The sequence below is a fragment of the Eschscholzia californica genome, unplaced genomic scaffold (genome assembly GCF_041429995.1).
Source record: "Eschscholzia californica isolate CP2 unplaced genomic scaffold, dmEscCali1.0.p SCAF_2, whole genome shotgun sequence".
Classification (NCBI taxonomy): Eukaryota; Viridiplantae; Streptophyta; class Magnoliopsida; order Ranunculales; family Papaveraceae; genus Eschscholzia; species Eschscholzia californica.
The window spans coordinates 62,465,854-62,485,087 of record NW_028238309.1 but is presented as its reverse complement, the minus strand read 5'-3'; the positions used below and the strand labels follow the sequence as shown (position 1 = coordinate 62,485,087).

Genomic DNA, 19,234 nt, shown 5'->3' with positions numbered 1-19,234 from the left:
CGCTTTGGGGAAAGCTAAATAGTTTCCGGGGTGTGAAGTTTTAAAGGGAATATATAGAATTTTAGAAATTTTCCGAGGAAATAAATTTTAAGGGGAAATAAAAAAACACTCCACCTCACCTCACTCTATCTCCACCTCACCTCACTCTCTCTCCACCTCACCTCTTTGTCTTCTCCGATTTGGTCGCCGCCCGGAAAATTTTCCGGGCGGCGACCATGAAAAAAAAAAAAAAATCTTTTTTTTCACTCTCTCTCTCTCTCTAGAAACTCCGGCGAAGGGGTTTCCCTTCGCCGGAGTTTCTAGAGAGAGTGAAATTTTTTTTTAATAGTTGCCGGCCGGAAAATTTTCCGGCCGGCGACCTAATCGGAGAAGATAGAGGTGAGGTGGAGAGAGAGTGAGGTGAGGTGGAGAGAGAGAGAGCTGAGGTGGAGAAGTATTTTGCTTTCCCCCTAAATAAAATTGTCAAACAAAATTGACCAATTTTTGACCAAGTCTTCATACCTCGGAAACTATTTAGCTTTCCCCAAAGTGCGGGCCAAAATAAATATTAGATAAAATCCTTGATAAAATCTAACGGCTAGGATTGAAGCCTAATATGACCGTTGGAATCCCAATGATCATGTTGGGAAGCCTTCAGTCGACTAACATTAGAGTCGACTGAAGGAGTCGGTTGGGCTTGGATTGCGCGATGAGGTCCAAAATTTGAAATTTTGGCCTCAGCCGGCCCGGGGTTGGATTTGGTGTAAGAATCATTTGAAGGAAGGTCCGCGTTGCCGCGGGTGATAGGGTATTTCAGTAATTTACCAATTTTAGGTACTACTAATAAGTTGGCGCGCTTTTACGAAAATCACTTTCTTAACCAGACGAAAATCATTCAAATCAAAATCAACGATGGAAGACGAAGGAGGAGCCGGAGAGAAGTCGAGCTTCATAATCGGTCTGATCGAGAACAGAGCAAAAGAGGTATTTCCTTCTTTATTGAAATTTCTAGGGTTTCGATGTCAACTTATAGCAATTGCTTCAGTGAATCTTCTCTCTATTTCAACACTTTCCATTTCATTTCCTGGACTTAGGAGTGTCGCTTCGTCATTCAGTCTTATCTCTTATTCTTGTTAGATTTGATGATTTCTTTCTTCATGATAGAAATTGATATTACTAGGATCCATTAATTCTCGTCAGTGATCACAAGGAGTAGAGAGATAGATAATATAAAGGTCTCTAGAAGGAAATTAGGGTTTATTGATGAGTCAAAAGAGTATTTCATAAGTCACAACGTTCTGTATGAATATTTACTTAAACCATTATAATTCAGTGTCCTGAACCCATTATACAGGTTGGAGTTGCCGCATTTGACTTGAGATCAGCATCCCTACATCTTTCTCAGTACATAGAAACCAGTAGCTCATACCAAAATACAAAAACCTTGTTACATTTCTATGAGCCATCGGTTATCATTGTTCCTCCCAACAAGCTAGCCTCAGATGGTATGGTTGGGGTTTCTGAGCTGGTTGACAGATTTTATTCATCGGCAAAGAAGGTAGTGCTTTTCAGCATTGTTGGAAACTATAATTTTCTTCTGATTTTGGTTTAATCTTTAATCTGTAATTTATGTCCTCAATTGTGTAGGTTATAATGGCCCGTGGTTGCTTTGATGACACCAAGGTCCTAGTGGAGTTTTCATGCCTTCAATGTTACGGTTTTGGGGGTATCTTCTATATTCCTTTTCCTGGACTCGTCGTTTGTTCAATGACAGTGATTTTTGACAGGGAGCTGTATTGATCAAAAGCTTGGCAGCAAAGGAGCCATCGACCCTTGGTTTGGATACTTACTATAAACAATATTATCTTTGTCTGGCTGCTGCTGTGGCTACAATCAAGTGGTATTATAGAATATGCAAACTAATGTTTCTCAAAATTGCTGTTTTAACATATTCTTCAAAATTTTAATATCATTTTTTCATGAACTGCGTACAAATATTTCCTTCAGTTTTTAGTGATTATTTTAACTCATCCTGTACAGGACTGAGGCAGAGAAAGGGGTCATTGTTACAAACCACTCTATATTGGTAAGAAACTGTTAGTAATGCAGATTTAGTTCTTCTTGTTGCTGGGAAAGTCGACACATTCCAGACTATACTTTTGGTTACACCAAGGAATTTCAAATGATTTTGTATAGGTCACTGTCAGTCCTGAATGTCAAACCGGATTGAAACGATCGAGAAAGTCAATTAAATCTGTCATCGTTGAGGTTGAGAATTGCTTCAGATCAATACTCGTAAAAACCTGGTTGTCTACTGATTGGTATTCGTAAACACACGTAGGAGTTTTATGACACTTCTCTGTTTCTTTTGCACCCTAAGTCCAGTAAACTGTTCTGAAGTCCGACTTAATAGATTCCTCCCAGAAATCTTTAGAGGACTACAATATTAACGATGATGTACACTGCGACCAACCATGGGTAGCCAAGAACTATATGAGCCACTTTCGTGGCAATTGCATCATACCAAGTAGACTCACTATTAGAGAAGAAACGATGGTAGGCGAAGTTGGTCACTTTGTGATTGTTGCACTTACATTCACCAATTAGTTTCAAAACATGGTCCAAGGACAGACGTTCTTGGGGACCATCATCAGATTTATGTTTGGATAAATCGGCTGTTGGATTTTCATCTTGAAACTAAAGATCTGATGGTCAATTCCAAAAAAAATAAAAATAAATTCAAATTGGTTGCAGTTTCAAGGATTGACTCCCACTTCTCATGATTTTCGCCCATGACTAAATCTCCTAATTAATTTCATGAATTGTGTTCTACGATTTTCTCAATTCAGAAACAGTTTCTACAGCTATGTATCTGATTTCAAATATTAAATAAATTCCCCACGGATCCTCTCTCGTTTGGTTTTTCCTAATAACTCGTACTCTGTCTTTTCTATGTTGCTTGTTTTGCACATTCTCACCGATGCCTGTTTTGTATTACTGTGCTTCCACAGGTTACTTTTAATGGCTCATTTGCCCATGTGAACATTGATGCTACTAGGTATGCTCCAAGATCATAACTTCTTTATGTATTTAAGAAGTCATAATGTAATTCTTTAACATGACATTGAATTTATTGAATCTAGAAGGCAGAAGCTTAGGGTTTGCTTAGTGGCTTCAGGGATCCATTGATTCGAGTCTTAGAACTATATTTGCATGGCAGTGTTCAGAACCTGGAAATTATTGAGCCGCTAAATTCCAGTTTATGGGGCTCAAGCAACAAAAAGAGGAGCATATTCCACATGCTTAAGACAACAAGAACTACTGGGGGGTATGTTTTTCATTCTAGATTCGCTGCGCTCAGAATTGGGGCTATTTTTTAGCATGACTAATTCACTTTATTATATGATTATCATTCAGCAGTTTCTCTACTTTGCTTCCGAATATAAATCCCGCGTTAGATATCTTTATTTATTCGTAGAAGTTTCATTAATTATTTTTATGGCCACAGAATATACTGCCTCTGCAGTTAACTTTTCCATTTTGTACCCACATTATTATATGCTGGTTATAGAAATACAATATGGTTATCAAGTTGTAGAGAGTACACCAGATATGTGGACACTAGCTCTGGAGTCAATCGCCCAATTGCACCTGCTACACAGTCCGGATTACCAGAGTTGGTTAATAAGTGAAGGAACCTGGGGAAATTGCTTTCACCTTATTGATAAGCTGACTAGGCAAAATCCTCAGGCAAACCTGATGGAGGAACAAAAGATGGAAAGAAAATTAAAGGGTTTTTTGAACTTACCCGGTTACCCCCTTATCACTAATTGGTAATTGAGTTTACCCCCCTCAATAATGAGTAATTGAGTTTACCCCCTTAGATTTGCTATTTTTGACAAAAACACAAAGGTTGTGTTTGGCGTATGTGAAATAAATGTGACTATCAAGAACAATTACCATTCAATATGATTCCTCGTAGTTGTTCCACTTTACTTTTATTGTTTGATTTAGTCGGTAATAAAATTAGTAAAGATTGATTTTGGTTGTAATTTGTGATTTTATCATCTCATGCCAAACATGTCCTTAGTAGTTTTGCTAAAAATACAAAATTCAAGGGGGTAAACTCAATTACTAATTACTGAAGGGGGTAAACTCAATTACTAATTAGTTTGAAGGGGGTAAGTTCAAAAAACCCAAAATTAAAATCAATGTTATTAATAACTTGATATGCATGAGCAGGACTCATCTGTTATTTCAGAACCTCAGCACGTATATTTGTATAAGTCGATTTCCTACCAGACGATGGTTTGCCCCTAAGTAAGTAGTATATATCCAATAAGATAAGGGGTATAGTATATATATATATATTATACATCCTTCACAAGATAATATAAGATTATTTCATTCTTCTCTGTATTATTGATATTGTCAATTTACATTTATCTTGCCTAAATGTGATGCACTTCTAGTATAATTTCTTTCAAAAATAAAATAATGAAACACAGAGTCATTTAGATGTTTTAAAGCATAAAAAAGAAGTTAGTGGAAAGTTTGGACATTTAGGTGTTAATGTCTAAACTATCTTGTACACTGTTGGTGGGGAATGAAACAGAAAAGGAGCAGGGTTTTTGGTTTTAAGAGAAAAAAGATATTAGACAAAGAAGATAAGAGAATAGCTTGATGCTAACCCTTGAAAATAAATGGACAATCTTCAATGTTAAGTACTTAAGTTCTTTTTTAAGTGTTTTCATGTTAGAGGGAGCATCGCATGTTGAAGCCTACGCAGTTGAGTGAATGATGTTCTAGAGAAAGAAACTTCTAATTTATGAGGGAGAAATCGAGCAAAACGAAAAGATTTAGTACTATATTTTGTTCAAAAAGGGGAGGTGAAGTGACTAAGTAACCTCATCTGGGGACCATAACTTCGAAAAAGAACTATACAATATTAATCATGGGCAGCATGGAGCCGAAAACTATTATTCATGAATCATGACTTGAATCCATGATTTACCACAAGCACTGCAATTCAGTAAGAAGGCTTACTATGTTCCCTTAAAGTGCATTTTACAATGGGAATCTGGCTTTCAGATCGATTTATGCATGATAGAATGTGAATCGCACGATTTTGACATCAATGTACAGAAGTTTATTTGTTGAAGTACGCTCTGGAGTAGGAATAATCTATGCTGCTAAGTTTGGTACTAATAGACGCTGTTTTCTGGATTAAGAGCCGTCGATGAAAATCCAGGAACCAGTAGCCTTTTTTCCAAATCTGAACTTGGTGGGATGCTTACTTAAGTTCATTCATGTAACTGAGGGAGCCTATAAAAAGTAGGAAAAAGAAGGTCGAAAACAGATTCAAGCAATCCGCTGCTGTGGGTGTAACAAAAATTTCCCATTAAGCCGATGAATCATAGAAATAGTGAGGCACAAAATGAGATAATTCTGACAACTTGTGGTTGTGCATTGTATGTGATTGTTCCCATGCATCCATAAAATGTTATTTTAGAGTAGTAATGGTGAACATCTTGTAGTTGGAGACTGACACTTACTTGGATCTTCTTGTCCTAGGACTAGACTTCTGCGGGCAAATCTTTTGCAGCCTCTGAAGGATCTTGAGACCATCAATGCTCGCCTTGATTGCTTGGTGAGTATCAAAGACACACCTGTTAATCAGATTGATGTTGAAACTTGAAAGTAATTTTGCATCGGAAGAAACCTTCAACTGCAATTTCTTATTTACTTGTATATGTAGTTCCAAGTCAAGTCTGGTTCTTAGGTTGCGCACTTGAGCCTACCAATATCATGCAAGTTGTGAAAGATGAAAAAAGCAAATTCATGAACTCGGAATTATGCTAACTTGGCGAAGTTAGTGTGATGTGAACTGGGAACCCAGAGGGGGCTGCCCTATGGGTCATTCACCATTAACTGGCTAAAGGCTCTAAATCAGAAGATTGGGGGATAAAAAAACATACCTTAAACCATTTGATATAGTCTGATTTTGGAGTTCCATTGTGTAACAATTTCAGGATGAATTAATGAGCAATGAGGAGCTATTTTTTGGACTTACACAGGTTCTACGTAAGTTCCCAAAAGAAACTGGTGAGTGGCAATGATTTGATTATATTCTTTGACATTTTAAACTTTTTCCGAACGTTAGTTCTTATTATACTCTCCAAACAGATAGGGTTCTATGTCATTTCTGCTTCAAGCCAAAAAAGGTTACGAATGAGGTCTTGGGTTATGATAATGCTAAGAAAAGTCAAGTGTTGATATCAAGCATTATCCTCCTTAAAACTGCTTTAGAGGCCTTGCCACTATTATCAAAGGTCAGTTGAAATGATAAGTTTGATTTGTTGTTATTCTAGTACTTCTATAATGAACTGATGTTCAAACTAATCCAGGTGCTCAAGGATGCAAAAAGTTTTCTTCTTGGAAATATTTACAAGTCTATATGTGAAAATGGAAAATATGCTTCCATAAGAAATAGGTACGTATACTAGACAATACTTTTGCTTTTTTGTTACCACAAGTATAGGACTGGTTTCCCTTTCTACGTTGGATTTTCCTTTTCTAATAGGATTCAGTCAGAAAGTAAGGGAGAAGAAGATTTCCTCCTGTATATATAGTCCAATCGATTGGTTTAGGGAGGTCAAGTAGGAAATAAGTTTTGTTTATCATTATTATTATTCTTAAAATTTTATGGTATATGAACTCTAGTTGTTTTATTTTAGTTCTTTTGAATGCCATAAACAATGTGAAAGCAACCACCAAGGTATGCGCTTTGGAAATGTAGAAAATTTGAACTTGAACTTAAGAACCAAACTAAGATAACTTGCTTTTTATGAAAAGATGAATAACTGAACATCAGCTCTGAGCCATTGTCCCTTCCTCTTGTGTCATTTGGAGTTCGCCAACTCGACTAGGGTTTCTTAGGGTTTGAGAGGAATTTGGAGCATCTTCTTGTAGATAGACATCATATCCCCACTCCTAAGGAGGTTAGGAGATTTGGGAGTTTGAGTTCTTGTGCCATTTGCCGAATGTTATGAAAAGGAATAAAGTAATTATGAAAAATGAGACTGAATATTGTCCCTTTTTGGGCTTTATTTGGTCTAAGAGGAAGAGTTTGAATCTATCTGCGTCTTGTAGGGATTCACGTTTTTTTGGTACATGCAATTCTAGTACAGGTTATAAGGACTCCACTTTTTTTTTCTTCTAATACAAGTTAGTTATTGGCTTCGTATTTTAAAACATGTTTACTTTGTTTGCTTTTAATAAAGATGTTGACATTAATAAATCCATATTATGTATTTATTAGTGATCTGCTATATTATGTGTTAGTCTTTTAACAAGCTTGTATTTATTCAGAGTCTGTGATGTAATTGATGAAGATGTGCTTCATGCGCGGGTTCCTTTTGTAGCCCGCACGCAGCAATGTTTTGCTGTCAAGGCTGGAATAGATGGACTTCTTGATGTTGCACGCAGATCTTTTTGTGATACTAGCGAAGGTGTTCCATATCTGCTAGTCATCAAGGTCAATTTGTTCTAGATGCCATTATGGTTCTGAAATTCGGAGACTGATATTTGAGCTTACAGCGATACATAACCTCGCAAACAAATATCGCGAAGATTTCCAGATGCCAAATCTGAAAATCCCATTCAACAATAGGCAAGGATTTTACTTCAGCATTCCTAAGAAAGACATCAATGGAAAGCTTCCCACAAAATTTATTCAGGTTCTCAATACTTCTTATGCTTATGGTATTACTATATTCGTATGGCTATATCTACATCTATTATTATAATATGGAATCAGGTCGTGAAACATGGGAACAACATACACTGCTCGACGCTTGAACTTGCTTCTGTGAGTATTGTCTTGCGCTCAGAACTTTCCTCATTCCATTAGAACATCTTCCCTATCTGTCCGTGTGAAATGCTAGTCATATAGATTTTCATTATCCTTTTTGACCATTCTCAATCATTATCTTATGCTTACACTTCTCGTTAGTTTTGTAGGATAATAAGTGTGACCAGTTTAAGATAATAATGTAGCGGAGCACAGTTGAACTCATAAAATCCTACCTTCACCCAAAATCCGCCCTGGTCTTTGCTGACAATCAATTAGGGAGCAACCCTATTACCCTAATACCACAGAGCAATTAAGACAAGAAAACAAACATCCCAGATAATCAGATATTCATGGTTGAATGATAAAAAACATTTTCTATACCTCTCCTTAAATCTTCATGCATATACAATTGAAGTAATCTGGTTCAGGTATTCAATCATATTTGGCTGCCCGCTGTAGGCTAAATGAAGGTGTTTAATTATCCTTGTGTTTTTTTACTATCCTTTGATGTATTCGACGGCTACTTAAGATGTGGTCCCATATGTGATGCACCTAACCTTATTACTAGTTTAATAATAGGAGCAACCAAGTTATTTAGTAGAATTAGGAGATTTTGTAAATCTTTTGAAGTGGTAAACATATTTAGTTTTCTAGTAAATTTAGGAAAGAGATTAGCAACTTATAAGTTGCTATACTATATTAAGAGTTCATGTGTTCCTTTTTCCATTATGTAAATGTCTAATATATAACTACACTCATGGTTGCAAACTTGCAATTCATCTTATGTTCCTTCTTTCCTATTGTTCTATTTAGTTTCTTGCTTGTTTTGTTTTTACATCAATTATTAATGTTAGTGTGTACTTTGTAAAGCTTTGGCACATTTTACATCTCCTTGTGCTGATGTATCATGGATTTAGACATTTACTACATTGGAAGGTAGTGAGACATGTTAAACAACAAGCATAGTCATTTTCCTAGTCTCATTAATAATAGTGGTAGTGTGTTTGTTGATAATTAATAATAGGGTTTTGTGATGTAGTATTGTGCTTTTCGCATTTGAGACACCTCCACTAACCCTGCATTGACACGCGATCCTTATATAGATAGGCCGTCTTTTTAAAGTTTTGAGCGGTTAGAACAAGTGGTTTTTGCAATTCTAGCCTAAATCTGTAGCCTGTACTATATGGAATAGTAGAATGTACCAAGTTTTGACTTGCTTCAAATTTTGCAGTTGAATGTTAGGAATAAGTCTGCTGCAGCAGAGTGCTATATACGAACAGAGCTTTGCTTGGAAGGTTGTTAACTTGCACAGTTATTAATATAACTTTTTTACGTATAAGATTTATTATGTTGAAATCCAGATTTGGCTTATGTTCCTTAATAATAGTTGAGTTTCTTTGCTTTGTTCCCGTGAATGTACTCCACCGGTTCAATTGTTATCTTCTAGTACGGAAGAAAAGCATACTCATTATTTCAGTGGTCGAAGGAAGATTCAAGTAATTATTTACTCCTCGCTACTACTCGTGGCTGTGGATCTCCCATGTATTTGCATTCCTGTCGCGTACACATTTCTGAAAGTCTTCACAAATAATATCTGCTAAGCACCATAATCCTCAATTTTGTCTTTGTTTGTGCTTTCATGATATCTTAACTTATAGGGCTAATTGATTCGATACGAGAGGATGTATCCGTGCTCACGCTACTTGCAGAAGTCTTATGTCTTCTAGACATGATTGTGAATTCATTTGCTCACACAATATCCACTAAGCCTGTTGACCGGTATACTAGACCGGAATTTACAGGTACATTTTCAAGTCTAGCATATGATTGAGGATTTTAAAGCGCAGTGGAGAAATATTTGGCTTATTTGTATGTTACTGGTTGGTAGATAATGGACCATTGGCAATAGATTCGGGAAGGCACCCCATCCTTGAAAGCCTACACAGTGACTTCATTGTAAGCTTGAGTTTTTTTTCTCTCTCCTAAATATGTACTACTTTTATCTTTTGTTTCAACTTCAGTTTTCTTCATCGTAATTTGAGAGTTAGTATTAATTTGCAGCCAAACAATATTTTCCTTTCTGAAGCATCTAACATGCTGATTGTTACGGGGCCCAACATGTAAGTCTTCCTCGTGAGTAAACATTTGGAATGAGTCCTGCTTTGTATTGAATGCTAATAGTCTCCTGGCTATTATTGCTTGAAACAAAAAAAAACTGTATGGACGATCAATCAGAATCATTGGTTACCTTTGTCATATAAAGAGTTCGATCTTTTTTAAGCAAAGAATCTGGTTACCGGTACTCATATTCTTTATCTGCAGGAGTGGTAAAAGTACTTATCTCCAACAAGTGTGTCTTATAGTCATCCTTGCACAAATTGGTTGCTATGTTCCTGCATGTTTTTCATCTCTAAGAGTGGTTGACCGCATATTTACAAGGATGGGAACAGGAGACAATCTTGAATCAAACTCTAGCACGGTATGTTTCACATAAGTTATTTCATTTACCTGAAACAAATCGACCCAAGACCAAAGCAACTTAGTGAACGAAGAATTAGTGAGAGCTTATAAAATTTGTATGAAAAGATTTTAGTTGGGAAACTGGAGACTATTCTATTCGGATGTATGAGATTCCACATTAAGCTTCTAGATACGCGTTCGCATCAAATTGATAGCATCGATCTGAGTAAGGAAAGCAGATCTCTTATCAAAGCCATTTTACTATAACCCCTGAATTAGAAATATGGAACTTATCTGCTTAGACCAATTTGACTAATTTTATTTCGAGAAGTCTATTGTTTGACAAACATCAATCTCTTATTGAGCCTTTTTTCCTTCATACAGTTTATGACAGAAATGAGAGAGACTTCTTTCCTAATGCAAAATGTCACTCCCAGGTATTCCTCCTGCACATAACTTCTTGAGATACTAGGTTTGTCCAATTAGTCTGGACGACTTGTTTCCTTACCGGGTCATAAATAGGAGCTTGATTGTCATGGATGAACTCGGGAGAGCTACCTCTTCATCTGATGGATTTGCAATTGCGTGGAGCTGTTGTGAGCATCTATTATCACTTAAAGCGTAATTACTTGCACCATATTCTTGTTTTGATGCTTCAGAAATCTATAAATTATCCTCAGATTTGAACATGTATTGTATCTGAACTATAGGTTGACTGCAGATATTGTCTCCAAATCTTCTTTGAAACAAACATAATAAGAATTCTGAGAAACCTGTAAATAGTAAGAACCTTAAAAGAAATAACTTGACATAAAAATGTGGTATTATATTGTCGTGATCTTATATTGCTAACGTTAAAGTTGGTTGTTTCTTTGTCAACTGGTGATTAGTTGTCTACTAGTTCAATGATTTTCTTGCTAACTATTCTATATTTATTTGATCAACAGGTATACAATATTTGCCACTCACATGGAAAACTTATCTGAATTAGCAACCATTTACCCAAATGTGAAGATTCTTCATTTCCATGTTGATGTTAAAAACAATCGCTTAGATTTTAAGGTAGTCCCTCTGTGTAGTATTTATTTGTCTTGCAAAATTCTCACTGACATTATGATTTTACTAACTCAAGCATTTCACCTTTACTAGTTTCAACTCAAGGATGGTCTCAGAAATGTGCCACACTATGGTCTCTTATTGGCTGGAATTGCAGGATTACCTAGCTCTGTGATTGATACTGCAAGAAGCATAACCTCAAAGATCACAGAAAAGGTCAAGTACTATTTCATTATTACCAAAATTTCTATTTATATGATATTGTCCTAAGTCCTAACAAGTTGATGATTTTAGAGGTTAGCCTAACCTAACTAAATTTCTTGATTTATATTAACAATCGTGATGCTCTGCCCCACACTTATCCCAACCGAATCCTGGCCAAGGTATGTGTCCGGTCAGGATTTACAAAGTAAAAACTTTCTCTCTAAATCCTGTCCGGACAGATATGACATACCCCGGCCGAGATAAGTGCCAGACAGAGAGGCATTTTCCTTATGTTAAATGAGGAAAAAAGATACCATCCAAGTCGATCTCAAAACTCAAAATCAAGGAAATATTTGGTAAAATGAACTACATTTTCCTCAATTTGGTGATTACGTATTTTTTACAACGTTAAGATTCGAACTCTGGTTTATTCAGTTGAGACATATACATGTGACCACTCAACCAAAGTGAGTTTCACAAGATTGCTTAGTAATTGTTTTGCACATCATGCAGGAAGCTAGAAGGATTGAGGTGAACTGCAATCAGTATAATTCGGTTCAGATGGTGTATGGAGTTGTTCAGAGACTGATTTGCTTAAAATACTCCAACCAAGATGAGGATTCTATTCGAGAAACATTGCAGAATCTCAAGGACAGTTACATCAATGGCAGGTTGTGAGTAGTTAGAATCTTGATTTCATTTTTTCTTCAACTTTGTGTTTGGTTTTAGGATTGAAGACTGTCTTTTTTGCTTGGAATATAATCTTCCCTACATTGTAGTGGTTGTGAAGATGTTCTTTCTTGTATGAATGTATTACTTTGTATGTATATATCGTGGCCATCAGATTACATCAAAAATATTTAGATTTGGTCAAATGTACCTTAGAAGATAAAGACAGTGCTCTCCCTTTTGTGATTTATGGTAGGCGTCGTATTAAGTCGAAACGTTTTCTCTTTCTTCAATCTCAATTTTTTTTCGTCTGCTTAGTAAAATTGTTAAAGGTTGTCAACAATGACAGTTTGATCTTTGTTGACAATATTTTCCAACGAGCCTTTCCGCAAATAAAAAAGAGAATCGATAGAAAAAGAAGTTTTTTGAAATGAGGGTGCCGGGCTAAATCTAACTAACGTAATTACTATCTTGTGAACCAAATTAAAATACTAGACAGATATGAGAATCAAATTTTCTAGATGGTCAGTATATTGAGAACCAAATTAGAGTTAACCCATGAATCAACCCTCACAAAGTTTTTTTTTTTTTTTGAAGCCAAGGGAACCATTTCCATTAATAAGTGATAAAATCACATTGTTTACATGGATGATACATCATTTATTTCTCTCCTCTGAAAACTTCATGAGAGTTACATACCTTTAAATGCAAAGTGCCTCATGAAGAGAAAGAAATGGGACTAGACACTGACTCAAAACAAAAGACCCTAAAGGCCGACAAAAGATCCTAAAGATCGTGAATGAAAAGACCAAAGATCCTAAAGATCATGAATGAAAAGACCCTCACAAAGTTAAATAAGCCTCGACTATGTTAAGTTATAAGAAAAAACTATGATTGAAACAAATTTTTAGGTGCTGTTTGTTTTTTCATTTGTGTCTGAATCTGAAATTTCTGAATCTGAATTTGCTGAACTGAAATGACTGAATCTGAATATGCATGAATCTGAATACGAGTTAGATGTTTGTTTTTCAAATCTGAATTGTTAGGTCTGAATAGGTTTTTGACTTTTGTACCCCTATGATATATTTAAATCTAATTTGTATCTCCCTCTAACCTAATATCTATACCTCTGACTGGAAAAGAAAACCAAACCCTAATCAGGTTCATAACTCTTCATTTCTCTCTCTCCATCTCTCTCTCTCCTAACGAATATCCGGCGAAGAACCGGTGAAGATCCGGTGAGTGTTCATTCCCTCTCTCTTTCTCAGTTCCTCTCCCTTAGTCCCTCTATCTCTCTCTCTCTATACAGATCGCAAAAGTGAACCTCGCCAGAACCGGCGAGGGTTCAATCTCTTCTCACTCAGCAGTCAGTCCATCTCTCTTTCTTAAGATATCAACGAAGTGAAACCCTCGCCAGATCCGGCGAGGGTTCGGTGTCTTTTTCTCTGTCCCTCTTTCTCTTTATCAGTTCCATTAACCAAAGGAAGAGTCTTTCTTGATGAGTTTGATGCTGATCATAAATTAAAGATTTGTATCTTAAGGATTTTGATTCTCTTGATTCAGCCAAAAGTCCTATTCCCAAGCCATTTAAATTCCCATCTCTTTCTCCCTCTTTTTATTATTTTGTTTGGTCTTAGGGTTTTTGGGTTCTAAATATAATTAGGGGGTTTTCATGGTTTCATAGTTAACATGATTCATATTTTCGGGTTTCATTGTTATCATGATCAACTTTCTCCACTTTAGGGGTGGGTTATTTTGGTTACTTGAGTGCATGATGAAGCACAAGACGATCATCTTTAATGGTGGTGGTGTTCTGGGCTTAGCGGTGGTGTTATAGTCCTGGTGGTGGTAGCGGTGGTGGTGTTCCGATCTTAGTGGTGGTGGTAGCGGTGGCTGTGTTCCGATCTTAGTGGTGGTGGTGGTGTTTCGGTCTTAATGGTGGTGTTCCGATCTTAACGGTGGTGGTGGTGGTGTTCCGATCTTAACGGTGGTGGTGGTGGTGGTGGTGGCAAAAAGATGGATATAACTATGTATTTTAAAGTTCAGCAGGGGTATATGTGTCTTTTCCGAATTTTCAGATCTTGGACTCACATTTCAGACTTGTTTTGAAGTCTGAAATGTATGGACTTCTTTTCAGCCAATTCAGACATGAAAAAAATTCAGATACAAATTCAGATTTACCTAAATACAAAATCAAACATCTGAAATCTGAATTGAATTCCAATTCAGATTTCAGATCTGAAAAATTTAAAAAACAAACAGCACCTTAGCCTACAGAGGGTCAACTCCTTTTGGTAATGCTCTAAATCCATTGGGAGAACCAATGACCAATCCTTATATCTTGTGAAGAGAGAGAGAGAGAGAGAGAGAGAGAGTTTAGAGTGAGTGAGAGAGAGTGAGAGAGAGTGAGAGAGAGTGGTGAATAGCAGAGTCTATAGTGAGAGAGATAGAGAGAGAGAGAGGGTCGTGGAGAAGGAGAGATGGCAGGAGGAGGTGTTGTGATGGTGAAATATGGAATAATAGGGGTGGGAATGATGGGTAGAGAACATCTCATTAATCTAGGTCATATCCATCTTCATCATCATGAAGCCGTCTCCGTCGTCTCTATCGCCGACCCTCACCCTCCTTCTCAATTGCTTGCCCTAAACTTAGCTCAATCTTTCAACTGGTCCCCAAAGGTACTACCTTTCTTCATTTTTTTATACTTCCCCAATACCTGCAACTAAGCCAATTTGGTCTTGATTTAGAATTACTAGCATGATCAATTTGTACTAATACGCCAAGAGGCTTACTCAACAATATATGATTCATCAAAATTATCATATGTTCCATTTTATCACACTACCCACACACATTAGGAAATAAACACTATAATTCGGGGGATGTCACTATCTTGAAAAACCCCAGTTGAGCAAGTTTTAGATGTTCTAAAACACATTAAAATCAACTTTGATGTGGATTTTCCATCAAGATATGCAGACTAGTAGCATAGCGATCTAGATGAGGTCAATTCCTCATCTAATGGGTGGCAAGTCTTTAAAAAGTTTCTAATAATCGACATGTCGATAATGATGTCGGATAAGAGTAACAAATGCTAGATTGTGTAAGGAGAAATTGGAATACATCAACCGGCTGAGGCTTCGATGCCCTGTGACATCTAAACGTTGGGATCACTTGTAATGATAAGTTGGTGCAAGCTAAGAAAAACAATGGGTTGTTTTCACCAATAAGAAGCTGTTAAACGGTTAAAGAATGGAATTTAGATATGGAGAACAATTCCATAGGCGATCATGTGGTGTGTTTGGAAAGAGAGGAACAACATAATCTTCAAGTACAAAGTACGCACTCCGACGCCATAATTGAAGGTGTGAAAGCACCATTGTTTCAATGGAGTAGAGGGAAGAATTGGGCAAAAATACCATCTTTAAGGGGTTTTATGTCTTACAACATTGCTATACAACTATACAAAACTTCTATCCCCCGCATGCACAAACAGGAGACTTCAGATGTGCACATTTTATTCTCAATCCTGAAGAGGTTTTATGTTTAACAGCACAACGATACAATTATACAGAACTTCTATCCCCCGGATACACAATAACAAGAGACTTCAGATGTGCACGTTTTATTCTGGATTTCAAATACGTACACCTCGAGGCATCAGGTGACGGCCTCGCCTCGAGGTGTACGCCTTGATAAGTTGTTTAAAACACTGCACCACATTGTAAAGTTTTCAATTTTATAGATGTCCTTTCGGGCAATTCTCCTTAATTGTGAGAGAATAACCCTTCTATTGTACAACCTTTTCTATTAACATGTTCATATTTGAAAAAGGAAAAAAAAACAGGTATTTGTGGTACAACAGAAAAGACTGTCTATATATTGAATTTGTAAGCTGTAACCATTCAGACAATGATTACTTTGATGATTTTTGCACTTCTATTGCATCTTATGGTACAATAGAAAAGCATGCCTAGTACTCTAGTAGAAAGTAGAAACTGCTCAATGTGCTCATCTAATTTACACTTTGCGATTACAATGGTATAGGTTTTCTCAGGACACCAGGAGTTGCTAGATAGCGGACTTTGTGACGTTGTTATTGTTTCAACTCCAAACATGACTCATTATCAAATTCTCATGGATATCATCAATCACCCAAAACCTCATCACGTACTAGTGGAAAAGCCCCTGTGCACTTCTGTAGCGGATTGTAAAAAGGTCAGGTATATGAAATTATTAAAAATTTGACGAACACTTCACACTTGAACTTCTGACCGGTTGATCAAGACTGTTAAAACTAATGCTTATTAAAAGTTCTTTATTTGTTATCTTCCTAGTGATTTTGGAAAAAGAATTGATATTGTAGGTCATAGATGCTGCTAGAAGGAAGCCGGATATGTTGGTCCAAGTTGGGCTTGAGTACAGGTACATGCCCCCAGTTGCAAAACTAATAGAGGTAGTTAATAGTGGAAAAATTGGACAAGTCAAAATGGTATCCATCCGGGAACATAGATTTCCTTTTCTAGTTAAGGTAAAATTAGCTATTTTTCTTTTATACTTATGATTACGGAGAAGTGATAGTGTTTAACTACACTACACCGCTCTTAAAATAGGTAAATGATTGGAACCGATTCAATATTAACACTGGAGGAACTCTTGTTGAGAAGTGCTGCCACTTTTTTGATCTGATGAGAGTATTCGTTGGTGCTAATCCTTCCCGGGTGATGGCTTCCGGGGCTATTGATGTTAATCACAAAGATGAACTGTATGACGGAAAGGTAAGTATTTGAAATTAAGTATCAGCCAACTGTGTGAACTGTACAAAAAGTCATGCTTCATTTGTATGGCAGGTCTCACATTGTGTTCTCAACTATTGATGCAGGTTCCTGACATTATTGATAATGCATATGTTATTGTGGAATTTGATAATGGTTCTCGAGGTATGTTAGACCTGTGCATGTTTGCTGAAGGGAGTAAAAACGAACAAGAGATATCTGTCGTTGGTGACACTGGTAAGGTAGGTTAATCTCTGCATTTTCTTTTCATGTAGGACCTTGATCCATATCTCTCTAGTTGTTGCTTCATTTGCCTTTTAGTAACAATATTGATCTCCATTATGAATTCTCTCCTAGTTCCTTTCTTTATATTGGTCCCTATCAGGGTTTGTGCTCAAAATATGTAAATTTAAGTTGCCTGAAAGAAAGAATCGGACTTTAGGTAAAGAAGTTTGTTTTAAGAATAAAACAACCAAATTGTTCTTTGACAGTCTTTATAGCCTAGATAAGATCTGAAATTTCTCAATTTTGTAGCTTAAAAAATAAACCCGAGCTTCCAATAATATACTACAATAATATAATTTACCATCTCTTTCCATGACATTTGTCTTGTAGAGTACTTGCACTTTTTATTAGTATGCTACCGCATTTAGTTGTCGCAACTAGTCATGATGCAAATTTATTCATAAAACCAGGGTGAAGCATTCGTCCCCGAGAGTGTTGTGCGGGTGGGAACTCGAGCAGGGGGAAGAGATGAAGTCCAGACTATAAAAGCTGAGGACAAGCGAATAAAGTAAGTACTTTAACTTGATTTATTTGTGCTCCCTTCGAAGGATCGAACGTTATTATGATGTGTTGTTCTATTTGTGTGAATCATCAGATATGATGGACTCCATCATGGATCAAGCTACTTGGAGCATCTGAACTTGCTGGCTGCTGTTAGATCATTAGTATCGGTTCATCGTGATGGGGGAGGAGAAAGCGGTAATGATGGCGACATGGACCAGCAACCCCCTGCAGTTACGGTTGGGTTGGAAGATGGGTTGCTCTCAGTGGCAATAGGTGTTGCCGCCCAGCTCTCAATAGAAAAGGGTCGATTTATAAACATCGAAGAAGTCCTGTTGGATTAATGATGCCCCAACAAGTACATGTATTTAATCTGTAGACCCGACTTCCCACAAGGGAACACTACGAAAACAACACAAGTGTAAAATGTTTGTGGGGGCATTCTGATGTCTATGTACAGTTGAGATTTGCAGGTGTTTCTACCCTATGTCTGTATCCACCAAGGTAACATTATTATGAAATTTATTGATGGAGAAAATGACACAAGTTTCCCATACAATTGTGGTTTTCTTCAACCAAAATAAATTCAGATTCATTTGAGGCATGGCTTTGGACCCCAAACACTTGACCAACTTTTTTTTTTTTTTTTTTTTGGTAATACACTTGACCAACTTGGTTGCTTGGCTTCGTTCCTAAAAAATAGATTGTGTGGTGTTGTTATACACATCCCACCTTCCCAGAACTTGGCCGACTTGATCTCTGGGGTGCGAGCACCACTGTCCACACCACCACTACCGACCATACCACTGTCGACCGGACCACCACCACTGTCGACCGGACCACCACCACCACCATCTTTTCTCTCTCTCACCCTTCGACCAGACTTGCATCGGAGGGAAAGTGTACAAATTGGTAAGATGTTGTTCTTGACAACTTACCAACGTTTGTTGGACATCCATTGGTGCATCAACATACCAGATGACACATCGATTGATCTCTGGGGTGCGAGCACCACTGTCCACACCACCACTACCGACCATACCACTGTCGACCGGACCACCACCACTGTCGACCGGACCACCACCACCACCATCTTTTCTCTCTCTCACCCTTCGACCAGACTTGCATCGGAGGGAAAGTGTACAAATTGGTAAGATGTTGTTCTTGACAACTTACCAACGTTTGTTGGACATCCATTGGTGCATCAACATACCAGATGACACATCGACCGATTTGTACAGTGGTCGCCTTTCCTCTCTGAATGAGGTTCTTGCCATAGACAACCATCCGTCTCTCTCTCCCTCACACACTCGATGAGGGTTCTCGCCATGGAATCCTTGATGAGCTTTCAACCCAAACACCCTCATCAAGGGTTAGGAGAAAAAGAGAGAGAAAAAAAAAAGCAAAAAGAGAGATTTTTGACGAGATATTCGACCGCAAACCCAGTGTA

The 19,234-nt window shown here is 37.2% G+C and overlaps 2 protein-coding genes across 6 annotated transcripts; both read left to right on the top strand.

Moving 5' to 3' along the window:
* Positions 1 to 595: 595 nt before the first annotated feature.
* On the top strand, positions 596 to 12,429 carry MSH4 (MUTS-like protein 4). Of its 4 annotated transcripts, XM_086662051.1 has the most exons (25): positions 596 to 963; positions 1,334 to 1,537; positions 1,627 to 1,662; positions 1,767 to 1,879; positions 2,020 to 2,065; positions 2,991 to 3,037; positions 3,200 to 3,307; positions 5,554 to 5,629; positions 6,012 to 6,084; positions 6,166 to 6,311; positions 6,387 to 6,472; positions 7,351 to 7,490; positions 7,579 to 7,718; positions 7,799 to 7,849; positions 8,705 to 8,770; positions 9,066 to 9,129; positions 9,493 to 9,636; positions 9,723 to 9,790; positions 9,896 to 9,954; positions 10,157 to 10,313; positions 10,679 to 10,731; positions 10,817 to 10,915; positions 11,242 to 11,356; positions 11,444 to 11,566; positions 12,068 to 12,429. In XM_086662051.1, the coding sequence occupies exons 1-25, from the start codon at positions 892 to 894 to the stop codon at positions 12,230 to 12,232; spliced, it is 2,451 nt and encodes an 816-aa protein (XP_086518177.1). In that variant the 5' UTR covers positions 596 to 891; the 3' UTR covers positions 12,233 to 12,429. The 4 variants fall into 4 exon arrangements, 3 of the variants coding, with proteins under 3 accessions (XP_086518177.1, XP_086518178.1, XP_086518179.1); XR_015234727.1 differs by lacking the exon at positions 8,705 to 8,770 and having other exon boundaries at positions 10,817 to 10,890; XM_086662052.1 differs by lacking the exon at positions 8,705 to 8,770.
* Positions 12,430 to 13,061: 632 nt separating this feature from the next.
* Positions 13,062 to 18,343, top strand: LOC147560044 (Oxidoreductase family protein). 2 transcript variants are annotated; one of them, XM_086662049.1, is made up of 8 exons: positions 13,062 to 13,134; positions 14,494 to 14,901; positions 16,271 to 16,441; positions 16,590 to 16,754; positions 16,837 to 17,001; positions 17,106 to 17,240; positions 17,694 to 17,791; positions 17,879 to 18,343. In XM_086662049.1, the coding sequence occupies exons 2-8, from the start codon at positions 14,704 to 14,706 to the stop codon at positions 18,126 to 18,128; spliced, it is 1,182 nt and encodes a 393-aa protein (XP_086518175.1). In that variant the 5' UTR covers positions 13,062 to 13,134; positions 14,494 to 14,703; the 3' UTR covers positions 18,129 to 18,343. The 2 variants fall into 2 exon arrangements, with proteins under 2 accessions (XP_086518175.1, XP_086518176.1); XM_086662050.1 differs by lacking the exon at positions 13,062 to 13,134 and having other exon boundaries at positions 14,560 to 15,731; positions 15,838 to 16,441.
* The last annotated feature ends 891 nt before the right edge of the window (positions 18,344 to 19,234 follow it).